The sequence below is a fragment of the Cottoperca gobio genome, chromosome 11, assembly GCF_900634415.1.
Source record: "Cottoperca gobio chromosome 11, fCotGob3.1, whole genome shotgun sequence".
Lineage (NCBI taxonomy): Eukaryota > Metazoa > Chordata > Actinopteri > Perciformes > Bovichtidae > Cottoperca > Cottoperca gobio.
Genome location: NC_041365.1, coordinates 15,055,667 through 15,080,143, shown reverse-complemented (window position 1 = coordinate 15,080,143; position 24,477 = coordinate 15,055,667). Strand labels below are relative to the sequence as shown.

The following is a 24,477-nucleotide window of genomic DNA, read 5'->3' as shown; positions in this document are numbered from 1 at the left end:
ACATATCATTCCAAACATGTTAGCATGGTCTTTTTACCGTTTAGCCCAAAGCACTGCTGGGTCTAAATATAGCCTCACAGAGCTGCTAGCATGGCTGTAGCTGTCAGTCTTGTTGTTGTATCCATTAAAAGTCTAACTTTCGATTGATCTTTGACATGCTGATTATTGATATTTTCATACACTGCCACTGCATGTGATGATGCATAATCCATCAACACATATTTCTATGTCAATAAGGTTCCCTAGACATAAAAAGGGTCAAGAAAAGAGAAAAAGTAAACCTGCCCACTCTGACCTTTAGAGTTGTGTTACCTGATACTTGACCTCTATTGGTTCAAGTGCAAAATGGAAACAAACTAAATCCTCCATATTACCTACATCAACTTCAATATGCCACCAGTGATGAGCTATATGTCCCCCATGAAGTAGAAACAATGTTTGGTAACACTGAAACTGAGGATGCAGAGCAGACATATTTGGATTAAGTAGCGGCCGGTGGCACGTATCAATGTTTCTTCCTTCTCTTCCTCCCTAAACATGGATTTATTCAATGCTGTATCCTGATGAAGGCAGCCGAGTGATGTTTGTTTTTTGTATTTTCTACTTTGCTGCATACATTAGCCAAAAATCAATAAAGGCTTCTGGATCTTGTTAATTTTTTGGAATTCATGTCTTACCAGCTGCCCAGGCATGTAAACATCTTCTCTCAGCTTGACACACTGCCGCTGAATATTTCCAGACATTGTTGGGAAAAAACATCTGTTTGGCTCACTATGTGTTCTCAGCTGTTACCAATACATGAATATTCAAGGAACACAGGAATAGTTTATACTGCAATTATTCGGCTGTGTGGGTTGTTTTGACAACCTATTATTGGCTGCTAGAAATGTTGACAAAATGCATTAATTTAAGCTTAAGAGTCATTTAGCTCATTTAAGCTTGAGAGCAGTTAACTAAGTGCGTGAAATGTAAAAAGAAAACTATAAAGAAGAAATTAATAATAATTCCCAATGTCACTATTGTTATGCAAAACTTAAAAGCTAAAAACACATCATTTAGACTTCTAAACTCAGCTCAGACTCTGAACACAGATACAAAAAGCACCTTGAGGCCTCACATTTCAAGCCTCTTTGTGCTGCTGCATTTAACTGCATTTTGACTGACTCAGTGCTCCTACTTGAGGCATTTTTATTTTTTACCTTCCTCTGTCTGTTATCAACAACTCTACAATATAAATAATGGTGGATGCTGTTCCAATTCACCAAGGTTGTTACAGTACACAGCAACACAGCAGCAGTTGTTATTGTAGTATCTGCAGACTGACATGTTCTCCGTGAGTGAATGGGGATTGGGTCTATACTTGTTGTGTTTAGGTTATCTCTACCTGCCACAAAGGTCCTCCTTAACTGAGGAAGTCAGTAACACTGGGAGTCAAGATAGTTATATTTAATTTAGATAAGGTTTAGGAAAAACACAAATAAATATACTGATTCTGGCTGTGGTATGCCATCAGGGCTGGATCCTATTCACAGAGCACCTTCTTACTGCAGTAATTTGTCTTTAACCTTTATTCATCCAGGGAGGTGTTGCTTTGCACACAGGATTTCTTCAGAGCAAGACCCAGTTTCTCACTCTTACAAATGTTTTCACCTGACCGGTACAGCCACATTCTTACTGCCGTTGGCCGATGAGCCTCTGACTGGTGCTATTATAGGGTCGTAATGCTTTACTACAGAACGCATGGACAGCAGATGTTGAGGAAGAGCAGAGTATTTAATCCAAGGTTTAGTAGCTGGGATCTACAGGAATATATAGAAGACTTTACAGAAGGTTTACATCTTCCATTTCTATAACATTGTCTATTGTCAACCCCAGACTTAAAAATCAAGTCATTTAGTATGACTGTTGACATGTTTTAGTATGTAATACATTATATTTATAATTAGGGATGTGCGCAATTAGTCAACTAGTCTATTAAAACTTGCTACACTTGCTAGTCGGCACCAGAAACACTGCGTACTAGTGTTTCAGGTGCAGACTAGCGACTAACTATTTATGTTCACACTGGAAATACATATTGACATCATTTCTAATGAAATGTCCTGTCTTCCTTGTAAAATGTTGCTTTATAAAAAGCAAGCATTCGTGAGTTACTAATGTTAACAGCAATTTCAAATGGTTCTTATAATGTGTGTGTATTTTTTCACACAATGTTTACTTTATTGACTCGATTGCTCTCAATTTTGACTGTTTTCTTGCTTTAAGACGAGTCAACGAGCCAAAGTTTAAACTTCTGTTTTAATGTTGGGTAAATTAGTTGTTAGGAGCATCCATAATTATAATATGTTTTCTATAAAATGGTTGTTCATGTACATAATGAGTACATTTACTTAATAAGTGCACACAACATTGTCATTTTATAAACCGAACATAACACGTGACTGAAAAAAGAACTAATATGCATTCAGGAGATGGCTTGCGATGGCTTATGAAACTGAATTTCATATCTTTTTTCATTGGGCTTCACTGAAAAATATGGCTCCACCCATTAGGGTCAACTCCATCCTTGAGTTATTTCTGTCTGAGAGAAATGTTTGCAGAAGCTCCACTCCAATCTGCCACTTATTCACTCAGCTGATCCGTGGACTCCAACCAGTGACCCTCTGCAGTCCACTCCTCTAACACCTGGACTCTCACCGTCTCCCTCTTCAAATTCAAAAACAATGAGAACAATTTTTCCCTCCGAGGGCTTTAAAACACTTATAACTGATCCACCAGAATCTCCCTCACCTGCAATTCTTTCCTGTCCTGCTGGCTACACTATATCCAATAAGATGCACTATTATTGGCTACCATCCATTGTGCATGGTCCCCGTCCAGGACAATATCATATCATTCACTGCCAAGTGAGTGATTCTTTATTCACAGCCCAATAAGTGGTAATAAGATTGGCTGGCGGTGGTGCTGTATCCAATAAGTTATAATACAATTGGCTGTCAGGATTATGTATTCGTACTTAAATATGTTTTGATATGATTGGGGTGCTGGTGATTCTATATCCAATAAGATGTAATGTGATTGGCTGCCAGAGGTTGGGGATTCAATAAGGTCTAATGTCATTGGCTCATATGGATTCTGTATCCAATAAGGTAAAATATGACTCTTCCAGTGACTTTGAGACACACTTAGTTCGCCAATTACATTTACATGGACCACAATCTGTCCCAGAGAGCTTGGCACTGCTGTAACTCCAGACAAAAGGCGAGTCAGTGAGCTTTCCAGCAGGTATTTCCCAGTCTACCTCTGCTTTGTGCCAGCGGCAGCAGTTTAGAAGGCTTAGCCCACATCCATCTGCAAGCCCGCCAGAATATTGCACCCTGTTTTCTCTGCAAGACAGCCAAGTTCTGCATCTCCAGTGTTCTCTGTTCTCTGAGAGAGAGTCCAGAGTGGATTTTGCATTGTTATGTGAAGGTTTACTTAACAAATAAAAAACTACTGGGGGGAAACGTTACTGGCCCAGCTGGGGGAAGGACATAAAACGAATTGTCAAACATTTATTTTCTTGAACCATACTGGCTGCAACGACTGGAGTACTTTATTTATTTTTAATTTTAATTATTGCCACCCATTGTGTCTCTGCAGTGACTTTGAGAGTCTATGTGAACAATTTTAGGGCAGCAGAAAAGGAATCCAGACTCACATGTTGGGCAGCAACACCTTTACATACTGTACAGTGTCACCACGCCTGTAAGCACGCTTTCAATTTTCTTCTTCCTTTTATTGTACACCAACTAAATAAATAACATGCTGAATTACATCGAATTTGTACAAAAAAAATAGAAAAAAGGCTTCAAAACATCTCCCACATCTCACCCTGACTAAACTAATAAAAAAGGGAAAAGCACCAGGCAGATTACACTGTGCAGAATATGCATTATATTAGATTGTCTCTTGAGCATGCCACTATGATAGCAGCTTTGCATGTATGAGCTCTTGATGGTACAACCACTGACACTATTGGTCATATACTGTAAACACAGCATATAACAATCAGGGGAGCTTTTTTTTTAAATTCACATTCAAGCATGAAGTCTCCTCAGTGCTATAAACTACGAGAGAAAGACACCAGGCATCTGATTCCTTTGTAAGCGGAGTGCAAATGGGAGGACATGTGGGTGGATGAATAACACCAGCTGGCTCCAATTACAAACAGGATGCGTCTCCTGCTAACAGCAACTAAACCACTCAGTTTTAAAAATCAAGACACTGAGGTAACGTTAAGCAGTTCTCCAGATTTCACTTTTCTGGTCAGTCTTTGTTTGCAGTGGTTCAGCCTGTTGACAAGTGGGAAAGAAACTGTGCAGAGAATACACGTTAACAGCTGTGTGGGTATGCTATTTACATATTTAATTTATACTAATTATTTAGTTAGAGCAGGAGTTTTCAAAGTGCGACACTGTAGGCCCCCCACTCAGACAAAAACCAAAAAAAATTGTCGCAATTTAAAATGGTTTTGGTTCTTTGTCTGTAAAACATTGATAGAGAAACATGAAAGAAAAATGATATTAATGGATTTTGAACTATTATTCTTTGTCTTACTTCTATTTGCGGGATAATTATGATAATCAAGTTTTGGAACTACAGTGGCTTTGAGGAATGTAAATAGGAAATATAATGTTGAATGGAGTCAGTGAGTTAGCTGTTGTCTGCTTTTTAGAACTATATTTCCTCTACATTTTGGCAAATTGGCACTATTAGCTGTTCCTGTTTGCAATGGACTTATGAGTGTACAGACAGCTATCAATGGATTACTATGATACTGAAGAACACTTTAAAAACGTGATGATTCTGAGATCTGGAGTCATAAGTAGAAACTTCCTAAGCGGATTTGAACATAATGATACTCAGCAAGTTTAAGTCACACTGAATATAAACACATGTTGTACGTGTGTTCAGATTTGACTGCATTATGATTCAGAGAAAGAGTGGGATTTTTTTTTAAATGCAAATTGCTGTAATCTGGCACAAAGGGTTTTAAAGTACCCTAACTGCCTCCACGCGCTGTGTGTCACAGCCACTAATGCTACTGCTGACTGTGTTGATCTGCAGCCAAATCACTAGAATCAAACTTCATGTTGTGTTCAGAACATCAGCTCGTCTCTTTCACCTCACGTAGGAGATGTTCCTTACATCTCTCCCTTCAAATGCTTATACATCCATTACCTAAATGTCATTCAACATGGAAGTCTCATCCTAAAAACCATAATCGTGGGCACATGTAATTATAATTATTATATTATAATATATATATATATATATATATATATATATATATATATATGTGTAATTATAATTACATATATATATATATATATATATATATATGTAATTATAATAATAATGTCATTATAATATATATATATATATGTAATTATAATATATATATATAAATATATTTATCAATATGAGAAGTGAAGTCTGGAATAAAGACTTCCAGTGTATCTTATATCACAGACTGTCTGCTGATCAAATCGTACATTACTTTACATGTCGTGCCACATCTGAATCTGAACATTTTCCCCTATCTACTTTGCTTTTTATTCTGCATCAAATCAGAATATACCATTCTATACTCATCAATACTTTAAATTGCTTCTTCTTAGAGTTTGGGTCCGATGGGATCCTTTTTGATAGAAAAGCAGTGATAAGCAGATGGCTGGGGAGGCGCTTGTCAAGGCTGATGTAGCAGAGCAGCTTTTGAAAAGCCTGTTTGAAGCACGACCCTATTTTTTTTAGAAAAGTTGAAGTGTTGTTGACCTTTTGGTGCTCCTAGCCCTTTACTGTCCTTGTTAGATAAAAACATGAGCAGTTTATGAAATACATGGACACATGTAACCTCTTTACTCACCAAGCATGACGAGGGTGGTCGTCCCTTGTTCGTTTCCAGAAGGGTAGGTGGCGTACTCGCAGGTATACCGGCCAGCGTCGGACATTTTTAGGTTAGAAATCCTAATGGACGGGTTCTCCAGGCTGTTGTGGAGGAAGACAACTCGGTCTTTGAAGGAGAGGTTGGGGAAACTCTGTCCATAGAGCGGGTGGTATACAGCGATGTTGTCCCTTTGACCATCAATGGGTTCCCATATCCAAGACACCTGGTGAGAACAGAGTTTGAGGAAACCTGTGGTTATCGTTTGCCCAATGGCTTACTTTTTTAAAGCGTCATGTTTCTATTAAAGGATCAGGTGTGCAGATGTCTAATTTTCTATTTAAAGCCAGACTACAGTTCTTTCAAGAATGATCGTCTGATGCAGGTTTTTTTGAAAGACTGTCACTGTGGGCACCTCCTGAGACAACTGCTCTCCTTAACTAACAAGCATAAAGCGTTGGGAGGATGTAAACAGGAAGAGTTATGTTGCCATAGATTGAGTTAAGATGTGAACCGGCACCATTAAAAGTATGCAGAATTAGCTACAAGTAGTTCTTGTTTGCAGTGTACCCGTGGACTATAACTATAACTGGGATACTTTGATAGTGAAGAAAACTTGAAAATGTGACTACTCTCAGGCATGTTCTGGATTTCTGAGTGAATTATTGAAGGTTTATCGCAGTGCACATCAGAGATAATGATATACTTGGAAGAAGAAGGAGTGTGATTTTTTTGAGCAAATTGCGGCAATCAGGAGCTAAGGGTTTTAAATCACCATAATTGCCTCCATGAGTCGTGTGTCACAACCACTGCTGAAGGTCCAACTTTCGACTTTCAGACTAATATAAATGCCCTGCTCCTGTCCCTTTCACCTCATGCTTTATAAGCAGACCATATAACTGCAAAATAAATGATAAATGATGGTAGGTGCGTATATCTGTTTATAAACTGCCACTAGTGATCACGGTTACAGTGGGGACAGAATCATTCCTGTATTGGGGCCGTGGCTCAATAAGTGGTACAAGTACACGTGTCCTTGGGCAAGACACTGAAAACCCAAATTGCTCCGTGTGTGTGCGAGTGTGTGTGAATGTTTCTCGCTCCAGATGAGCAGTTGGCTGCTTGTATAGGCGCCTCTGTCACCAGTGTATGCATGTTTGTGAATGGGTGATTGCTGGCTTGTGTTGTAAAGCGCTTTGAGTGGTTTCTAAAACTAGTTATATAAATGTAGTCCATTTACCATCTATACAAAAGATGTCTAAATGCTTATAGTAATCAAGCAACATTACAACATGTATGTGAACACATTGTTTGGGGAAAAAGATATATTTTAGATGATATGAGCACTGAAGCCATGGACAAGCCTGAATTTGCAGCACAATACTATTTTAGGCTAAAACCCTAATATTACAATTTGAACTATTGTGTATTTGAATTATACACAAAGACAGAAATTCAATTTGTACAGTCATTTCAAAAGCGTGTGAAACAGCTGTACTGTATTTTGAAGCAATACAATTCAGTAAATAGCATTTAGTTACTTTATATTTCTATAACAAATGTAAAGGTATCAATTAGATGGTAATCTGCATGTGTATGTACATACATATACACACACATATATATCTCTGTACAAGTATTGACATATGAGCGGTCCTACCTTCCTTGAAGGCTGAAATAACTTCACTTCTACATTAGTAGCAAAGTGTCAAACTCAATTAAAGCTGTCAAAGTAAGGAGCCCAGATTCTAGTGCAAGATGAAATGAAAGGTCACTTAGACTTGCAAACACTCTCTGAATGAGCCTGTAGCCGGATCATCTTAGACGCTTTTCCTATTATCATTTCTGATATGTGAAAGATATTGATATATGTAATGGCTGTATGAGACTCTCCCACGAGGGAGAACACTGCTGATGTTATACCAAATTGATTTTCCTTTCTCTTCAGTTTTCAAAGTGACAGTGTTAAATACAAACTACTGGCAAGAGTGGTAGACCAGGCAGGTGGGGGAATAAAGTTAATCAATACACATTTAGCAAATATGTATTAAATGTATGACATCAGGAGGAGTGGGGGAGAAAAAGCAGAGAGGGTTGAAGGTGGGTGGAAGAGGGAGACGGGTTGTAACCCGATGTCTGCGCAAATTAGTGGATGACATTCTCTTGTTCGCTGTATTGTAGAGAAAATATCAAAAATTAAGTAAGTAATTAAGCAACTGAAGTCTGCAAATGAGTTTCTCAGTGAACAAATGGCGTATTGATTCCATCCACGACTGAGAGCAGTCCAGATCCCACCAGCATGAAACAAGAAGAAAACCGCTCATAGCATTTTGCTTTAGTCTACTTGGTGTACGATAAGACATCAGAAGAGTTAAGGTGGTGTCGGAGAAGTTGATCAAATAAATTGACTTTAATTGCGTCAACTCCGGCAATGATAGGAAAAAAAAAATACTTTATATTTAACTACTGCTCAGAAACCTTTGCACTTTTAAGATGCTTTTATTGCATATTGCAGAAGTAATGCAATCCCCATGATGTGGTATTGATTGCTATTAACATATTGTTGTTAGTCAAGGCTAAAAGGGTCAGTATGCTTCAAACTCAGTGTTTGTCAGATTTTCAACATTGTCGGCTGCCTCCCACCAGTCAGCTGTGCAGAGGTGAGAAAGTACGGCGGGTGTGAACTTTCCTCTAAAGCTGTCTTTCTTCATTCTGTACACACGTACTCTGTCAATGTACGAGTGTACAACCGAGTGCAACACAATAAAGGCTTCTCCCAGTGCTTCCAGGCTTAAGCTGAGCCGAACACTTCTTTGCTCCTCTTTTGCTTGTGTGCAGACACCATGCCAACATAGGTCATTAAATAACTCTCCAATATGTAAATTAACTGCTGTTAAGCTACATGTCTCCATTCAAATTCAGTGCAAATTCTAACAGAATTTCCAGAAAATCAGCAAAGGAAAAATGCTAATTAATAAGCCTTTCCATCCACTACTGTAATGCAAATATTAGGTTGTGCATTGAACAGTTGGCGGCGGTAATTGGTTATTTTATATATTTTTTTTAATAGCGGTGGATGGAAACGCACTCAATTACTCATTTGTTGTTTCTAAGCGTGTGGATACGGCAGTTTAGGACTTAGTTGGACCTAGTGTAGCGGTTTCTCATTTCTTCACGTGTGCTGGGTGTTCCTTTAAACAAAACAACATGTGTACCATTCATTTATTTGTTTGCATGTTCTTGTTTTGTCACGAGGGATAGAATGATCTGTTCCTTCCAACATTAGACATAACTATCTTGTCAATCTTACTTAGACGTTCTGAGCTCCAGCGCTTCCAAAGCTACTTAAAACACAGCGATGTGCACCATCTTACCTGTGTGAGTTTGGTGCGGCCTCCTCCATCGATAAACTCGCAGCGGAGATCAACGGACTCTGTGGGATACGCCTCCAGCTCCTCCTCCACTCGTACTTTCTGAGCCCCAAACCCTACAAGCAGGCGAAAAAAGGAGACAAAGAGGAAGATTATGCATCATCCACAAAAGCAATACTGCTTGAATAATTGAACACGTTTGTTTGTATTGTTACTAAAAGAGGAGCTTGAACAAATGGAGACTAAGAGGGCGAAGACTGAGAAGAGCGAGAGAGACCACAATGGTAACAATCTGGAGTATTAGTATTTTGATGTAACTTGTATAAATGAGCTGCCCTCCCACTCATTTAGTTTGTTAGAAGGCAGGATGGACCCCCTTAGTGTGTGTTGGACGATTTAAAACAAGGTTATAAAGAAGCGTGAGGGAAATGAGGGGGAATTAAAAAAAGAAACGGAGCGAAAACCGAGACAAGATCTTTCAAAAGACGGAAAAGGCATTTATATCATGAGCCTTTGATAGCAGGCCTCAGGCAGAGTCTTAGCCAGCATCTTTCAGGTAGGCCCTCCTCATTACAATAAAGCTTGTCTACCATGAGGCATCGCTAGGGGGCGAGCCTTTAGGAACAGCAGCTCGAGTACCGCTTCTTTAATGCGTTTGAAATTCAGTGACAGGCACATGTTACTCTTCGCTCGAGCACAGGTTCAACAAAAACAAGTCGGGAGAGCTGCCTCGTGCGCTCCAACTTAAACAGAGATGAAAGGAGGATGGATAGAGGCGAGCACCGCGCTAACACCGTGCAGTGTTTCACAACTCTGGGGTTAAATTGGACCAGTGGAATGATTTTCTTAATATTCGTCTCTTACTCTGTGATCAACAGACTGTGTGTAGTTATGTGCTGCCGAGGACCAAGTCATGTACTGCACGACTTCTTTTGAACTTCTTTTCTCTTTTCACCTCTTTGTAAAAGAAATACATAAATAAAGACTGTGCAGCTACACTTTCTTTCTTCTTCTTCCCCCAAACAAGAATCCGTATTGCTAGAGATCCTGTCTGTCAGGTGTCTGCGCTCAAATACACCCAGGAGTGTCGGGCTTCCACTCAATCTCAAATGGATTTGACGAATAAAAGCCTTGAGCAGGATACATTCTGCTGTACAATAAGATCACAAATGCAGACCTAGATTCTTAAAACAGGATGTGAGCCTTGTTTCGTGTTTATTAAAAGCACATCAGCAGCTCACTTGAATTGTCACGGCCTCTTGTTTGGATTAGTTGTCAACACAATGCTCTCAACCAGGGAGACAAATCTCAGCAGTCATGCTTTGTTAAGAAAGTGTGTATATACATATATAAATATATATAGCCAGTAGATTAGACTTGCCTTGAAATTAATGAACTTTAATGAACGTGTAATCCTTGTTATCACGAGACGAAGAAAGAGAGAAAATGACTAAAAGAGAATAAGTAAAAAAATACATAAAAAAGGAAAGATCAGAGAGAGCAAACAGAGAAGTTGTAATCCTTCCTTAATGCAATCTAGTCCAAGTCCTGCAGCTCAATGTGTTTGGCAGCTTCCATATACAACCAAGGGACATTTTTATTATTTCACTTCATTTCTCTACAATAGGCGTCACACCTCACACGTCAAACCTCTTGATGCTCACTTTAGTAACTCTGACACAACGATGCTTTTCTTTTCTCCCTCCACTGGCCCTGCTCCTCTAACTGCTCTCTGCTTGGCACTCATGCAGCGATCCGGACCCCTGCCATGAACCCCCTGCCGATGAAATCCCACCAAGGTCTTTTCTCCACCGCCTCCCTCCCTGCCCTCTCAGCCAGCCTCTGCTCCTGTAAAGATAAAATTCTTGCGGGGAGCCGGCCTCTCGCTCTCTCCACAAGAAAAGGGGATAAGCACTCGCTAACCGCTAGCTAGCCCCAGGTGGTTCCAGAGAAAAAGCCTCTTAGTGTGTGAGGGATTGATTACGACAATATGTTACATGCCACAGCAGAGAGGTGAATGGGCTGGCCGGGGCTTAGCCTGCAAATCAGCTGTAAAACACAGTCACATTAACAAAGAATGTGGAATGTGTGTGTGTGTGTGTGTGTGTGTGTGTGTGTGTGTGTGTGTGTGTGTGTGTGTGCTGCAGGGGGTGAGGAGTTGTTTGCATTTACAGCATGCATGCACCCACATCACCGCCCATGTGTGCAGGGATGACTTTTGTGTGTAAAGGCGTATGCTTGTGTGTGTCTGTGTGTGTGTGTGTGTGTGTGTGAGATTACTGTACATCTGAGAGTGTGTGTGCATAAATCAGAGAATACATACGACACTGACTTAGTCACTGAACCACTCTACCCTGAGGGAGACAATGGGATGTCAAACTAGTTATCCACACACACACACACACACACACACACACACACACACACACACACACACACACACACACACACACACACACACACACACACACACACACACACACACACACACAGATCACAGCCTGTCAGAAGAGTTTTCCAATTTTCTCCGAATCAACAAGAATAGCAGCAACGAACCAAACGTTAATCTCCGTCTCCGTTATTTGCTTCCCTTTCCGTCACATTCTTCTCCTCTCACGCACAAACACACAGATTCAACACATCAATGCACGTCTCCCACTGTTCATAAAGAAGCTGAAATGCAAAAAAACACACACACACACACCAGATCGGTGAAACCACAAATAACATAAAGCTTTCGGGTTATTCATAGTGGACAATGAAATGTCTTCTGCGACGCAGGGGAATAATGACAACAGAGACAAAAGAGAAGCAGAGGGGAGGCTGGAGACGTGGTTGAAGACTCAAAGCACTGAAAAAGAAAAAGTCAGGAAGAATGTGAAAAGAGCCGGAGAAATAAGAGGAACAGGAACAAGAATTCATGTGGAATGATAAATGTAAAATAATAATAAGAACAACACAAAGAAAGTCTGGATGAAGGTTAAAAAATAAGAAAGTAATGTGGATGACTAAAGCAGAGAGACTGAAGGCGATGGAGCTGCAGGGGAGACTGGAGGAGGAAAGGAAGAGGGATGACTAAACAGAGGAGAAGAATGATAGGAGGCCGCACAGCAGCGATGTGAGGTACGAGGAGTAAGAAGTAAAACATTGAAAGAAAGAGTTAAAAGGAAAGGAGCGGAGAGCACGAGATCGCATCACAAATGATTCAATTCCTCAGAGATGGATCCAAAAAGCTCCATGGAGGCCAAGTTGACTCTGAGAGACGAGATGAGCCAAAGGAAGAGGATGAAGAAAGTTTCTCTTCTTACTGTTCATGCGGACCTGGCATGACTAACTTGCTCTCGAAAAACTTTCCACTTGTGGGCGTTTTGCTGTGTTTTTTGGGGGGGTCAAGCATCTGAGCTGGTACTTTATGGCTGTAAAACGTTAGACTAGATGAGATTTAAACTTTACTATTTGATGTTTTTGAAGAACTACAGAAAAACCTATTTATGTCTGGAGAACATCATCTGGAATCCATACTTTACTTGATACCATAGCTTAAGTTAGCAGATAAAATACTTAAGGAAAACAACAAAGCAGATATACCATTTTCATTTCTTTAAGGGGCACGCCACCTAATCTATGCATGAATATCAGTGAGTGTCATGTAAAGAATTAAACATCCTGTGGAAAGGAGGCATTCAGAATGTAAGAAATTAAACTATGAGCCGCTCAGCATGGGCTTCAGACCGTTAACATAAAGGCCGCATGGCAAACTGTGGGTATAGGGTTGGATAGAAGATTGCAGTCTAATTAAAGATATTATTGAGTTGCATTATGGGTCTTTCAGTATCAAGGCAGCTCAGAAAAGGTTTTTGAATAAAGCTCTAAATACATAAATGAGAGAAGGCTCAAGAGAGCTGCTGGTTATGTTTCAGATCAGGCAAATACCCCTGAAGTAACTAAAGGAAAAATAAAACTGGAACTACAACTAAAGTTTAATGACGACTCAATGTCAATACCTATAGTTTGGTTCTACCTCTTGAACAGTCAAGGCCAGTTATGTATTTCCTGCAGACTACTGAAGCACACACTTCCTCGATTGTTGACGTAGTAGAAGTGCCCTGTGGAATCACACTGAATTGGTGACTGTGGTTATGCTTTGCATTGTTTCTCTGAAGCGTTTCACACATACGTTTTCAATCAGTGAGATCGGTGTCAACGCACCACGATGATCCTCATCTATTCAGTCCTCTCTATTATTCGCTCACAACCCCGACGATCCCACAATGTGCAGCTTATTCTCCTGTTGTCCTCAGTAGAAGTCACTGTGGATAAATGAACATAAATGGAAAGTCAAAGAGGGGAGGCGGTTAAATGAATGGCCGCACTCTGCCTCCCTCCCAATGCACCAGAGACATGAATCACAGTTAATTGACATTTAGAGGCTTGTGGCATTTGCCTGTTTATGTGGAGCATCCCTATGTAGACAGTCACGCAGCGTAAGCGTGAGGAATATGCTGATGGGGTTGCACACTCATGCACATTAACATCCAAATCACATACTTATAGCGGGGCGGTGAACCACAGCTGTTTTGTTTTGGGGTTTTTGTCAGCCTGTCATGATGTCAGTTATGTCAGCTTTTATCTGGGTGATTACCAGCAGCTGTCGGACGCTGACATGGAAAGAATTAACGCATTTGTGAAGCTAAAGGTGCTGCACTGGAGAATTACTTTTACATAACAGCAATATATGATGAAGCTAATTTTGTTCTCTTTTCAGGCACCATACTTACTGTGAACAAAATAGACTAAAGCCCAGATGATAGGCAGAAATGAACCTTGTACCTCAAAAGAATAGGAATTTAACGTCAGATCACATTGTTGCATCTATTATAGGCTTGAGCTGCACAAGTCACAACTAAACGTTCACAATCTGGAGCCATTTCTGTTCTTAAATGCCTCATCCATATACATATACAATGTTATACAAGAGTGAACGCACATCTGCTCACCCCTGCGGGACCACGAGGGGTTAACAGTGTGATCACAGCACTTAATAATTTCTGTCCTGCAGCTTTTGTCACTCAGGTACGCAGGTTGAGGCGAGACATACCAGCTTTTTCCGAGAGACAGCTGTCGAAGGTGCTGAGCGATGGAGCATAAATTAAGCTTAAAGCCACTCATATAACTGTGCTGCCAACAAGGGATAGAAGAGCTTTTAAAAATTCATGCAGTGAAGATTTTAATCACAGTTACTTGGCACTGTGTAGCTTGTAGCATTGTTGTTTGTTTATGATCTCATAATGAGGACAAATGCATTTTTGCATAAGTAGGAGGAGACGGATGGATGGGAGGACAGATATCAGTCCACATGTGAGACACCAGAGATGAATGTTAGAAAACAACAGTCACGATGACTGATGAATACATCGACAACTTATGTATGTTATTTGTTTCTTCTTTTAGATTGTCTGTGTTTTGCTCACTACTAAAAGTCCCCGTCAAACAATGTCAGGCCGTCCTGAGAAAGTTTGTCCCTTACTTTCTTGTTGCTAAAGCTTAAACATGCACTCAGTTATTATTTAAGGAGGTGAAAACCCCGGCAACACTTGTAGTATACGGAACATCTGTATTGTCAGACCAACGTGTTTCGGCTTGTGGCCTTCGTCAGGGTCATCCGTCATATCATAAATCATTTTTCAGTTACTTGTGGGGTGCCAGCAGTGAAAACAACACTGACATATCGTCTCACTTGTAAGCAAAGAGTTGCCTTTTTACACATCCGGCAGACACGGAGCGACATTAGCATTCATTTGGAGCCGTGTTCCAGGCCACCTGATGAATGTGCATTCTCCTTTCAGTTCTGTTTTTATCTCTATAAATTCCCAGGGAAGATATCTATCTCTTTAGTTGCTGAATGTTCCATAATATTCACCAGCTAGCTGCTAACTGTGTCTGTCTGATGGTGCGAAGTCGGTTGTTTTAGAGCTTTTATGCTGAAAATAACTGTAAAAGCGATGGGTTGAAAGTTGAGGTAAAATTCAGGTTCGTCCTTCACACAGGTAGACATGCGATCCATTGTCGATATGAAAATATAGATTTTATCCGCTTCATGCATAAGTAGCAAGAAGTGCTGGGTTAAGGTATTCATCACATTGTTATTCTTTATGTGTAATACTTTGAGTCATGAGCGAATCATATGGATCACTGTGGAGTGTAAACATTGTTCACACACAGCATTAAAAAGGGCAGCATCTATTAAATTATGACATTCGTGAAATGTCCACATGAACAACAGATATAATTCTTCCAATGTGTCGTGGAAGAGAAGGGAAAAAGCAGAGGAGAGCCGCCGCTGATTGACTGTCTCATCCAGCACACACTAGGGCGCGGTGTGTGTTAGCGGTAAGTGACAGCCCATAATCATGCCATTTTGTGTTGCCTTTTTTTTTTTTTAAACATCAACAACATGGTGGAGGGAGAGGAAAGGGGAGATTAGTTGTCACGAAGGCGGCATTGGTTTCACACACACACAGCTAGCGTTAGCCGTCATTTGTGTGTGTGAGAGGATGTGTTACCACAAAGATGCTAATACAGCTGGAATTCCAAAATGAGAGATCCATTGAAAAATCTAAGGTGGTTGATGGAAAGCAGACAATTGCATTATCTCTTCAAATACTGGATCTCAATCCATCAATGTGCATATTTTTTTCCACAGAATTTAAGCTAATGCTATTGTAGATGAGCGATAGATGATTCTTGCTGCTCTTCAATGAGATTTTGAATGACGAAAAAATTCAATTTGGTTTCATTCAACAAAAAACAGTAAGAAGCTGTGATTTAAGACGGGAGCTGGCATCGATGTTTGTTTTGCACTGGAAACATTCACACGCAGAATAATAAATGGCTCATCCCATTATGATCGTCAGCATCAAATGAAAGCAAATAATCTCAACTCATTACAGACATTAGGGAAGTTCAGGTCCGTTCTGAAGAAAGTCCATATGTATGAAACACTGAGCTAAATAATACAATGTGGATTCTTTTATTCAGTGCAGAAAAAAGTTTTTACATTTCTGCAGGAATTGTTGTCATGCCACACATCAGTGACCTGAATGAAATGTAATTGGCACTGAAGGCTCTTGGTCTTTGCCTGATTAGATATAGCTCTTAAAGCATATGTGATGAAAGTGCATGATGTCGTTTGGAGAAATGTAAATGGGAAATTGGAAACGTTTGTCACAGCTGGAAGCATCCTCAACAATCTCTGCGAATGTGTAACTGTAGCTTTGTTGATAAATGATCTGCGTGATTAGCTCCCTGATGTGATTTTAAACTGCAACCCCGGCCTCTTACGAGTGGAACGAGATTTCAGAAATTATAAATCAGACCAACAGACACGTCCCAAGAGATGACGCAGGTCTCTGAAATGTATCCATGAACACAAAAATGACATTTCAACTTTCTTTACATAGTTGGATACTAAGTGAATGGGGAACAATCACACATCTTGCTTCTGCCTCAAGTCGTCTCATTAAGTCACAGATAAATGTGTAATTTTAGAACATTTTGCTCCCCAAGTGTGTTTCACTTCCTGAGGTGGGACAAAACACAGTAAGGGATGACTCAAACATGTGCGTTATTGGATATGTGTTAGCAAAAGGAAGGCAGTTTAACTTACTGGAGGATTGCCTCAATTCATCATACTGTAAAAGTAATAACATTTTAATTATTCTTTGGCATTTTCTATTTTCAGATATGTATAGGGTGTGAGAGACTGAGCTACAAAGCAAAATGAAAAGTTTAATTTAATTTTGGAATGACATTAATGTGCACCTGACAGCTCACATAATTGACATGTTTACACTGTGGGTATCACAATGTTGTCGGCTGACAAGCCATTAACTCCAATTATGGTGATTTCATGTTGGGTTTTTTTCTCTAATTGAATTGGGCTTCATAATCCTCTATGGGCTGAGCAAATGATATTACCTGTGGGTTTATGAAACCTTTTCAAAATCCTTCTGCATTATTTCCAAAAATCCGCAGTGGACCATCTCACAAGAAGTCTATTGTTATTCATGCCTGAGAAGTTGGTATTTTGCAGATTCATCCGCATGATTAGGGCATTAATACAATTGCAGTGTGTGCAGATTGTGTGTGTGTGTGTGTGTGTGTGTGTGAGACTTACAATTACTTACAATGAGCGTGAGAGCTGACTCACCAGTAATTGTTATTTGACACCAGATGACTTCCACTGTATATAGCCATCTGTAATCAAGTTTTTATTGTCCTTTTTATGATGCATTCAGCAAGGATTTCTCATTCACACACGCTACTTCCCATCGACAAGAAGCTGACATGGTTCATGATACTTCACACAAAAGCTATTGTTATCATAATGAATAGGTGGTAGATATGCAATTTCACTGTGGAAATTGTAGGGCACCTTAGAGTAGATAGCTTTCAACTCCCACACGTTCAGGTATGTCATCCACTTATAATTAAAAATTATGAAAATGATCACCTGAGAGCCCAAACAGACAGGCGGCAATCTCAGATCTGCTGCCGATCTCATTCGCATGAGCACAATGCTTAGCGGTGGCGTAAAAAATTGGGGGTCCATGTGTGCATATCAACATTACTACTTTACATTAACGCACATCTTTGGGAATATCATCTCTGTACATAATAGCACATATTCTCTATACATTTAACTGTTAAGATTTGCACATTCACAGGTCAATCATTTCTGCGCAAAACTGTACAGCTATTAATTTCTAAAACAGATATTCTACAATTTTTCTTTTTTCATTTCCATTTCTTGACTGTTATTTTCACTTAGTCTGTTTATTGTTATATACCAAATTCCTTGTATGTGTAAAGCTACTTGGCAATAAACTTGATTCTCCTTCTGATAAACACGTCATATATCTCATATACTGTAAGTCATGTACCTTTGCTTTAGAAAGATATGTTTTGGAATCTAACTGTCGCAGTGCTATTCATATTTTCCAGTAGTTCCAGGTCCCCTAATACGATAGTGACACTGTTAAGATTCTTTCTGTCTGTGTAGAAATGGACTTCTTGCTGATTGGTAAAACATTTGTGGTGTTGTAACACGCAGTGGAACAGGAAGCTTTATATTGCAAATTCAGGGGAGACGTTTAATACTAATGATTACATTTCACAAATACTCTCCTCCATATGAACCGGTGGAAATCATGGTGCTAAATCAAACGATGTATGGCAAGTTTGTGCAAGAGTTGTTGAATCTCACTTGGCTCGTACACGTAAACTTCACAGAAAAAAAAGATGTTTAGGATAAGGAAAAATATTCTTGCATGACGGCCATTATCTTATAGTTATCACTCATTCACAATATTTATTATGATATCTTCCTATTGCTATTACTATACTAAAAAACACATTCCCATTGAGTCATTGTCACGACACACCTAACATGACATATGGCACGAAACCTTCTGTCGTCTGCTGGTCTTAAAGTCGACAGTACTCTATACTGTCGAGGCTCGAGGACTGAGCCTTGACTGAAGGGACCTTTCTCACAGAGCAGGATTACAGCATTAACTGAATCTTTGATGAGTAAAACCCGGAACCCCCTTCAAAGCTGGAACATGGTCTGAAGTAAAGAGGAGCTGTTCTGGATGTTCCATGGTGTCCAGACAACTTTGTAATCCCGCTTTGTGAGAAAGCCCCCGAGACTGGCTGGAAATGTCTGGGAAAAGAGATTCCTTCAACAAACACATTTGACCCTTGAAGCTGCTCTGTGGCTCACTGTGGCTGTTGTTCCCAGGTGTTGAAAGTATTGGCAAACGCATTCTCACACCCAACTTGTCAAACAACAGCTTGGTCAGTGGCTCTACGCTCAAACTAAGAAGCTCTAAGTACCCAGTTGAGCATCAGGGACGGCGTGTCAATTTCCGCTCATAACATGCGTATTGTCAAATAAACTTCTGTCTTCACAGGAAGTTTAGGTTGAGACAACTAAACTAATTGGTTATGGTTAGGAAAAGATCCGGGTTGACATTAACTTCAACAGACACGTAACTCGCGATATACGAAGTGACTTGCAACTAACGTGACAAAATATTAACTTTTACTTTTAGCTTCACAAATGTTATCGTGGGAGAAAGTCCAGTGTCCACTTCCCCTCCAAACCTACCAAACACGGATTTTCACAGTATTTATATTAAGCCAGTAGCTCTTAGTGTCTAATAATGGCGCGGGTGTGTTTACATTTGAGTTAGTTGAAAGCATGGTGCGTCACATACAGATGCTAAAGGCTGCCTCTGTGCATCAGATGCCGAGGGCCACTGACTAAACTTCAGCACTTAAAGCTTTGGAAGTGAAAGCGTGTCGGTGTGGGACCGGATGAATATGGATGCAGAATGCTGCTGAAAGAGAACTTTTAGGATCAGATTAAGCTTCCCTGGATGAACCAACATTAAAGACAAAAGTTCAGATCTGTGTGTTTTTCTCAGGAGTTATTCCAACATAATGCACCAGGAGACATGCCTGAGTGTATCATCTACAAACGAAAGCGTTCCCAGTGCGGGATTCATTTACACATTAAGCAACAAGAACACCAACAGAGACATTGAGGTAAAGAACAACAAGTTCAATATCTGAGGTCTGAGAAATCAAAGGCCCACCCTTTGTATTGTTATCCTTTGTATTGTTTGTACAGATAGTTCACTTTAAGAAGATCAACTGTGCTCATTTTCAGGTGAATAAAAAAGTTTGAAGATGGGAGAAACAGAAGCGTGACAATGTCCATATGCCGAACTGCATTAAAAATGTCATCTCTGACATATCTTTACAAAACAAAAGAGGCACTGCGCCCGTGTCGATGGCTTTTGTTCCGTGCTTCCTTTCATGTGAAGGCATTTCTTTTCATGCTCCTGCCTTGTTGATCAAGGCTGCGCAGCTCTCCTCAGACTTCCATTGAAGAGTTTGTCTTCCCTATCTGATGCGCTTCCACTGCTCAAATGCTGCCACACTCGCATTCTGCCGAACAGATCAAAGGCCAGCGAGGAATTCATCAAAAGGAATTATTAAAAAAGAAAGAAAGGGGAGAAGAGGATCAAGATATAAGAGATGTAACTCTGAACAAATTAGATGGTTATCCAATATTGGTAGAAAGGACAAGCAAAGGCAAAGAGGGAACGGAGAGTGTGAAATTAGGAGAGAATAATCCAAATTTAAAAAAAGAACTTGATAAAACGTTTGTCGAGTCAGGAAATGTACAGTAGTAACACTATGGGACAGAAGTGTACAGATTACATGGTACTATGTGATATCTATAGACTACATCTTTGCCCTTAAACTTCCTACAGACCATCACAAGTTCTCTCCTTGTGCAATCTTGGAAATTGAGTAAATTGGTTAATGGATGTGATTTGACAGCAAGAATAACAAGTGCTTGAAGCAGATTGATATTGAAAACCAAAAGACTCCGAGCAACCCTTAGACGATTGTCCACTAACATTCAGTCAGTTCTGTTCTGTTGTCTCCTTGTGGAACTTTTGTTTATTCTCGATCATCATGGAAACCAGAACGTGTGCCCAGAAAAGCCTCCTTAGAGATAACTTGCTGCATTGCATAATATCAATCACACCTCATTCATCTCACTCTGTACTAAAGACCACGGGTCTTCAACAAGCGGTCTGTGACTCCTGGGGGGGTCCTCAGAGTTACTGCAGGGGGGCCACCATATTATAGTTTTATAAATATTTTGAAAGTTTTTTGTTCCTTGCAAAAATACACATTATACAGTAATATCCAACATAATATTAGCAATTGGCCCTTTCGTTGAAAAAACTAAAATACAACCCATGTAGCTAGCTAACTTATGTGCAGGAACCTAATCACAGCAGCAAACTAGGAAGCTATGACTAGGTATTATTATTTTAATAGCTTAGTATATGCACTATGAGAAGGTATGTGTATACATAGCAACACGTTGTCAGCCCAGTTTACTCTGCAACTTAAATTTTTAACCTTGTAGTCGGCGGTCTAAATATCTCAACATCATCTGCAGTCATCAAACGAAGCGTCTTTGGTTTCTAAAAGACGTTAGAATCTTAATCCACTATTTGTTTTTGCAACTAAGGACACAAAAGTTTAGCAAACATTTTCAGGATTTTAGTGCGGTCTCTAACAGTGATTGGACGTTTTAACCAACTATTAATTAAGCTTTTACTGTTTTTTATTAATAGATACAATTTTCTAAAATAGAAATGCCCATCACAAGTTCCCAGATCATCGGATTGCTTATGTTGCCTGACAAACGCCCTGATTCAGTGTGATTATGGATACTGGAATGCAGCCCTGCTCGTTTTTTATTTCCTCACACTTATCTCTCAGCAATCCCCAGGATCTTTTTTCTGATCTCTATTTTTGGTCGGCCTCTAGCCCAGCTCTGGCTGTGCGACTGCTGTCCAAAGCAGTACAGTGCCAGCCTCTCTGCTATTATGTCCACCCACAGCACATTTAGGTGTGTTTAGCAGCACTGTTATAAGCCCATCAGCGATTACTTACATGCACGTGCCCCCTCTCCCACTGCATGATCTGCCTTTTAACTCTCGCCTGGCACACTAAAAGGGTTTATTACACAAAGGAAACTGACTGGTGTGTGCGTGTGTGTGCGTGTGTGCGTGTGTGTGCGTGTGACGACTGCCAATCTCATATTTGCTCATATTCTCTATATAATAAAGTGCATTTATAAAATAGTCCACTTCCAAGTCAGAAACATTTGACAGCTACGACATATCAACCGTGCATATTTGATAGGACATAATTAAATACCTTCTCCATCCACGTCAATCTGGTCTGTGCATGATCCACCAACTAATGCAATTTGTAATACAAGCTCAGACCTACAGCAGGTAAGTTTTAAATTGATTACTCTCAGCCTTTTAAGACTGAAAACCATGCGACTGCCAACTGAAGCCATAAATATGCAGAGGAAATATTAATCATCAATTATATTAGGAAGCCAAGAATCTGGAAACATTTAACAAAACAACTTCACAAAGCCTTACCAGGTTTAACAGATTAGATTTGTTGCTTTTAAAAAAACTCTACTTGTGATTCATCACCCTGGGGTTGGCTGGGACTGTGAGTCACTGAGATAGACGGGTGGATTCCAACAATGGGGGTGGATTTGGCTCATATGATTTCAAAGCGACGCGGGTCCTTTTTAACAAGCACTCTTCAGTAAAACACTAAAACGAGAGTAATGTGGCCGGCCAAGCACTGAGCCCTAATTACTGATATTTTCTGCCAGAACAAGAAGCAAGTGGCAAATAACTGGATTACAACGCTAAACACAAATTAATAAGGGATGATCAGGAGACAGACACTAACGTTTATGCTTCTGCTTCACACTACAACCAATGAGCTGGGGATGGGAGGGGAACTGGGGCTCCATGTGAACAAAAACCAAATAGCAAAACATTAATAGAAATTAAAGTGGGGATTCGAACATGAGGCTCAGTGCTCACCGGAGGCCTGCAAGGAATTCCTGGGAATCCTCAACAAAAGGAGTGACAGTTTAAATCTTCACAACGGAATACAAATTTTGGAAAGCTTTAATGTCTAATACCTTGTAGAAATGAATAAGTAGCACAATGATCTCCTTTATTTGTCTCTGGAACAAAATTGGGTATGTGTGTAAGTGTGGGAAAGTTGAAGAGATAGTTTGACTGTTCAAGAACTAAAAGTTAAAAAACTAAAAGTTCTCAAAGTCTTACTCCACCACATACTGTTGGTACAGTCATACCTTAACAATTCATTATTAACCATAACCTCAATCTTTCAGTAAGCTTAAAAATATGTGTCAGCATGGTGTAAAATAAACTGTGTTGTCCATTTGAATGTTCACATTTGACTTTACACTTGGCTGGTAAATGATGTGATCATTGTGTGTTCTGGTTGCCATGGATATTGTACAAAAACAGCAAAATATTTGACATTTGTCATTGAGTGTAATCCTGACCATAGGGGTTGTATAAATGCCACTTTCAATGTAAGATAAAATAATCTTATGTTGTTATAAATGACTTGTGTTTGTATTTTTTGCATTCAGGTGGTGTTGGATTTATGAGCTACCCAGATTCCTGCAAAAAAGACAACGGGGCCAACCAGAACTGACATCATGTGCAGCAATTAAGAATATACAAAAACCCTGTAAGTAAAACTTAACTACACATTCAAAACGTGCAAACATCCTTTGATATCTGAAGTGCTGCAGCATTCAATTTCCTTTGGTATTCTCTTTCTTAAAACTCTGAAGTTTTCTATATGTATTCAGTTCCTAGACCCAAAGGCTCTTGTTACAGTTTGCTCACGATGAAGTACGTAGATGTCCAAGTGGATGTGAGTGAGTTGGTTGGGCGAGTGGTATTGTATCCGTGACTTGGAGAAAACGATGACCCGAATCACATTAACGTGGAGAAAGTAGCCTGCAAAACGAGGTTGCTACCAAACTAAGCTCCTCTTACACAAATGACAAACATACGTGTTGATCTATTACCTCATAAAAAGAAAAAGACATCCTCATAAATGCAAGACATTTCTGATCCAGACCTGTTGATACAAGACTCCACTAGCCAAAGCAGCGGCAGAAGGCCCTCTCGTGACACATTAAGTGACCTCAAACAAACAGAAGCCCAGGAAGAAACATTTGCAGAGCGAGATAAAGCTGCAGTGCAGAACAAAACAACAAGAACAAAGTGTAAAGTAGAGCGGCATGCAGAACAGAGCTGAATAAAACACAAGCGAGGAGAAGAGGAACATGACGGAAAACAACTTTACACAAGAGTGAGACAACAAAACGGCAATGAAGAAGCCAGACGGACGAGAGCAATGCAGTGGAACAGATCAGTGTCCGTGTTGGGAGGGAGACACGCAGACAGCCAGACGAGGAGAGTTGGTGCTCTTTGTGTTCCGAAATGAAGAGAAATGAGAAGAAATGGATGCAGGCCTGCAGGGAGGGCAGAACACTGTGTACCAGCACATTAAAGTCTGAAATTACATAGGACACAATATCTCAGCACTCCCTGCTACAATTCAATTCCTACTGAAGGTTCCTATTTGTCTCTAGCTCACCCTGCTACAACTGAATATAGTCCCCCCCAACTCTCTCTCTCTTGGTGCAGTGATGACAGC

At 40.0% G+C, this 24,477-nt stretch overlaps 1 protein-coding gene across 4 annotated transcripts in view; it reads right to left on the bottom strand.

The window, feature by feature from the left end:
• Positions 1 to 24,477, bottom strand: part of pvrl2l (PVR cell adhesion molecule related 2 like) — a 256,021-nt gene that overhangs the window by 136,785 nt on the left and 94,759 nt on the right. For all 4 annotated transcript variants that reach the window (XM_029443095.1, XM_029443096.1, XM_029443097.1 and 1 more), the window contains exons 2-3: positions 9,301 to 9,413; positions 5,909 to 6,152 (exon numbers count right to left, since the gene is read on the bottom strand). In XM_029443095.1, coding sequence (XP_029298955.1) covers positions 5,909 to 6,152; positions 9,301 to 9,413 — 357 coding nt within the window. The remainder of the gene's footprint in view (positions 1 to 5,908; positions 6,153 to 9,300; positions 9,414 to 24,477) is intronic.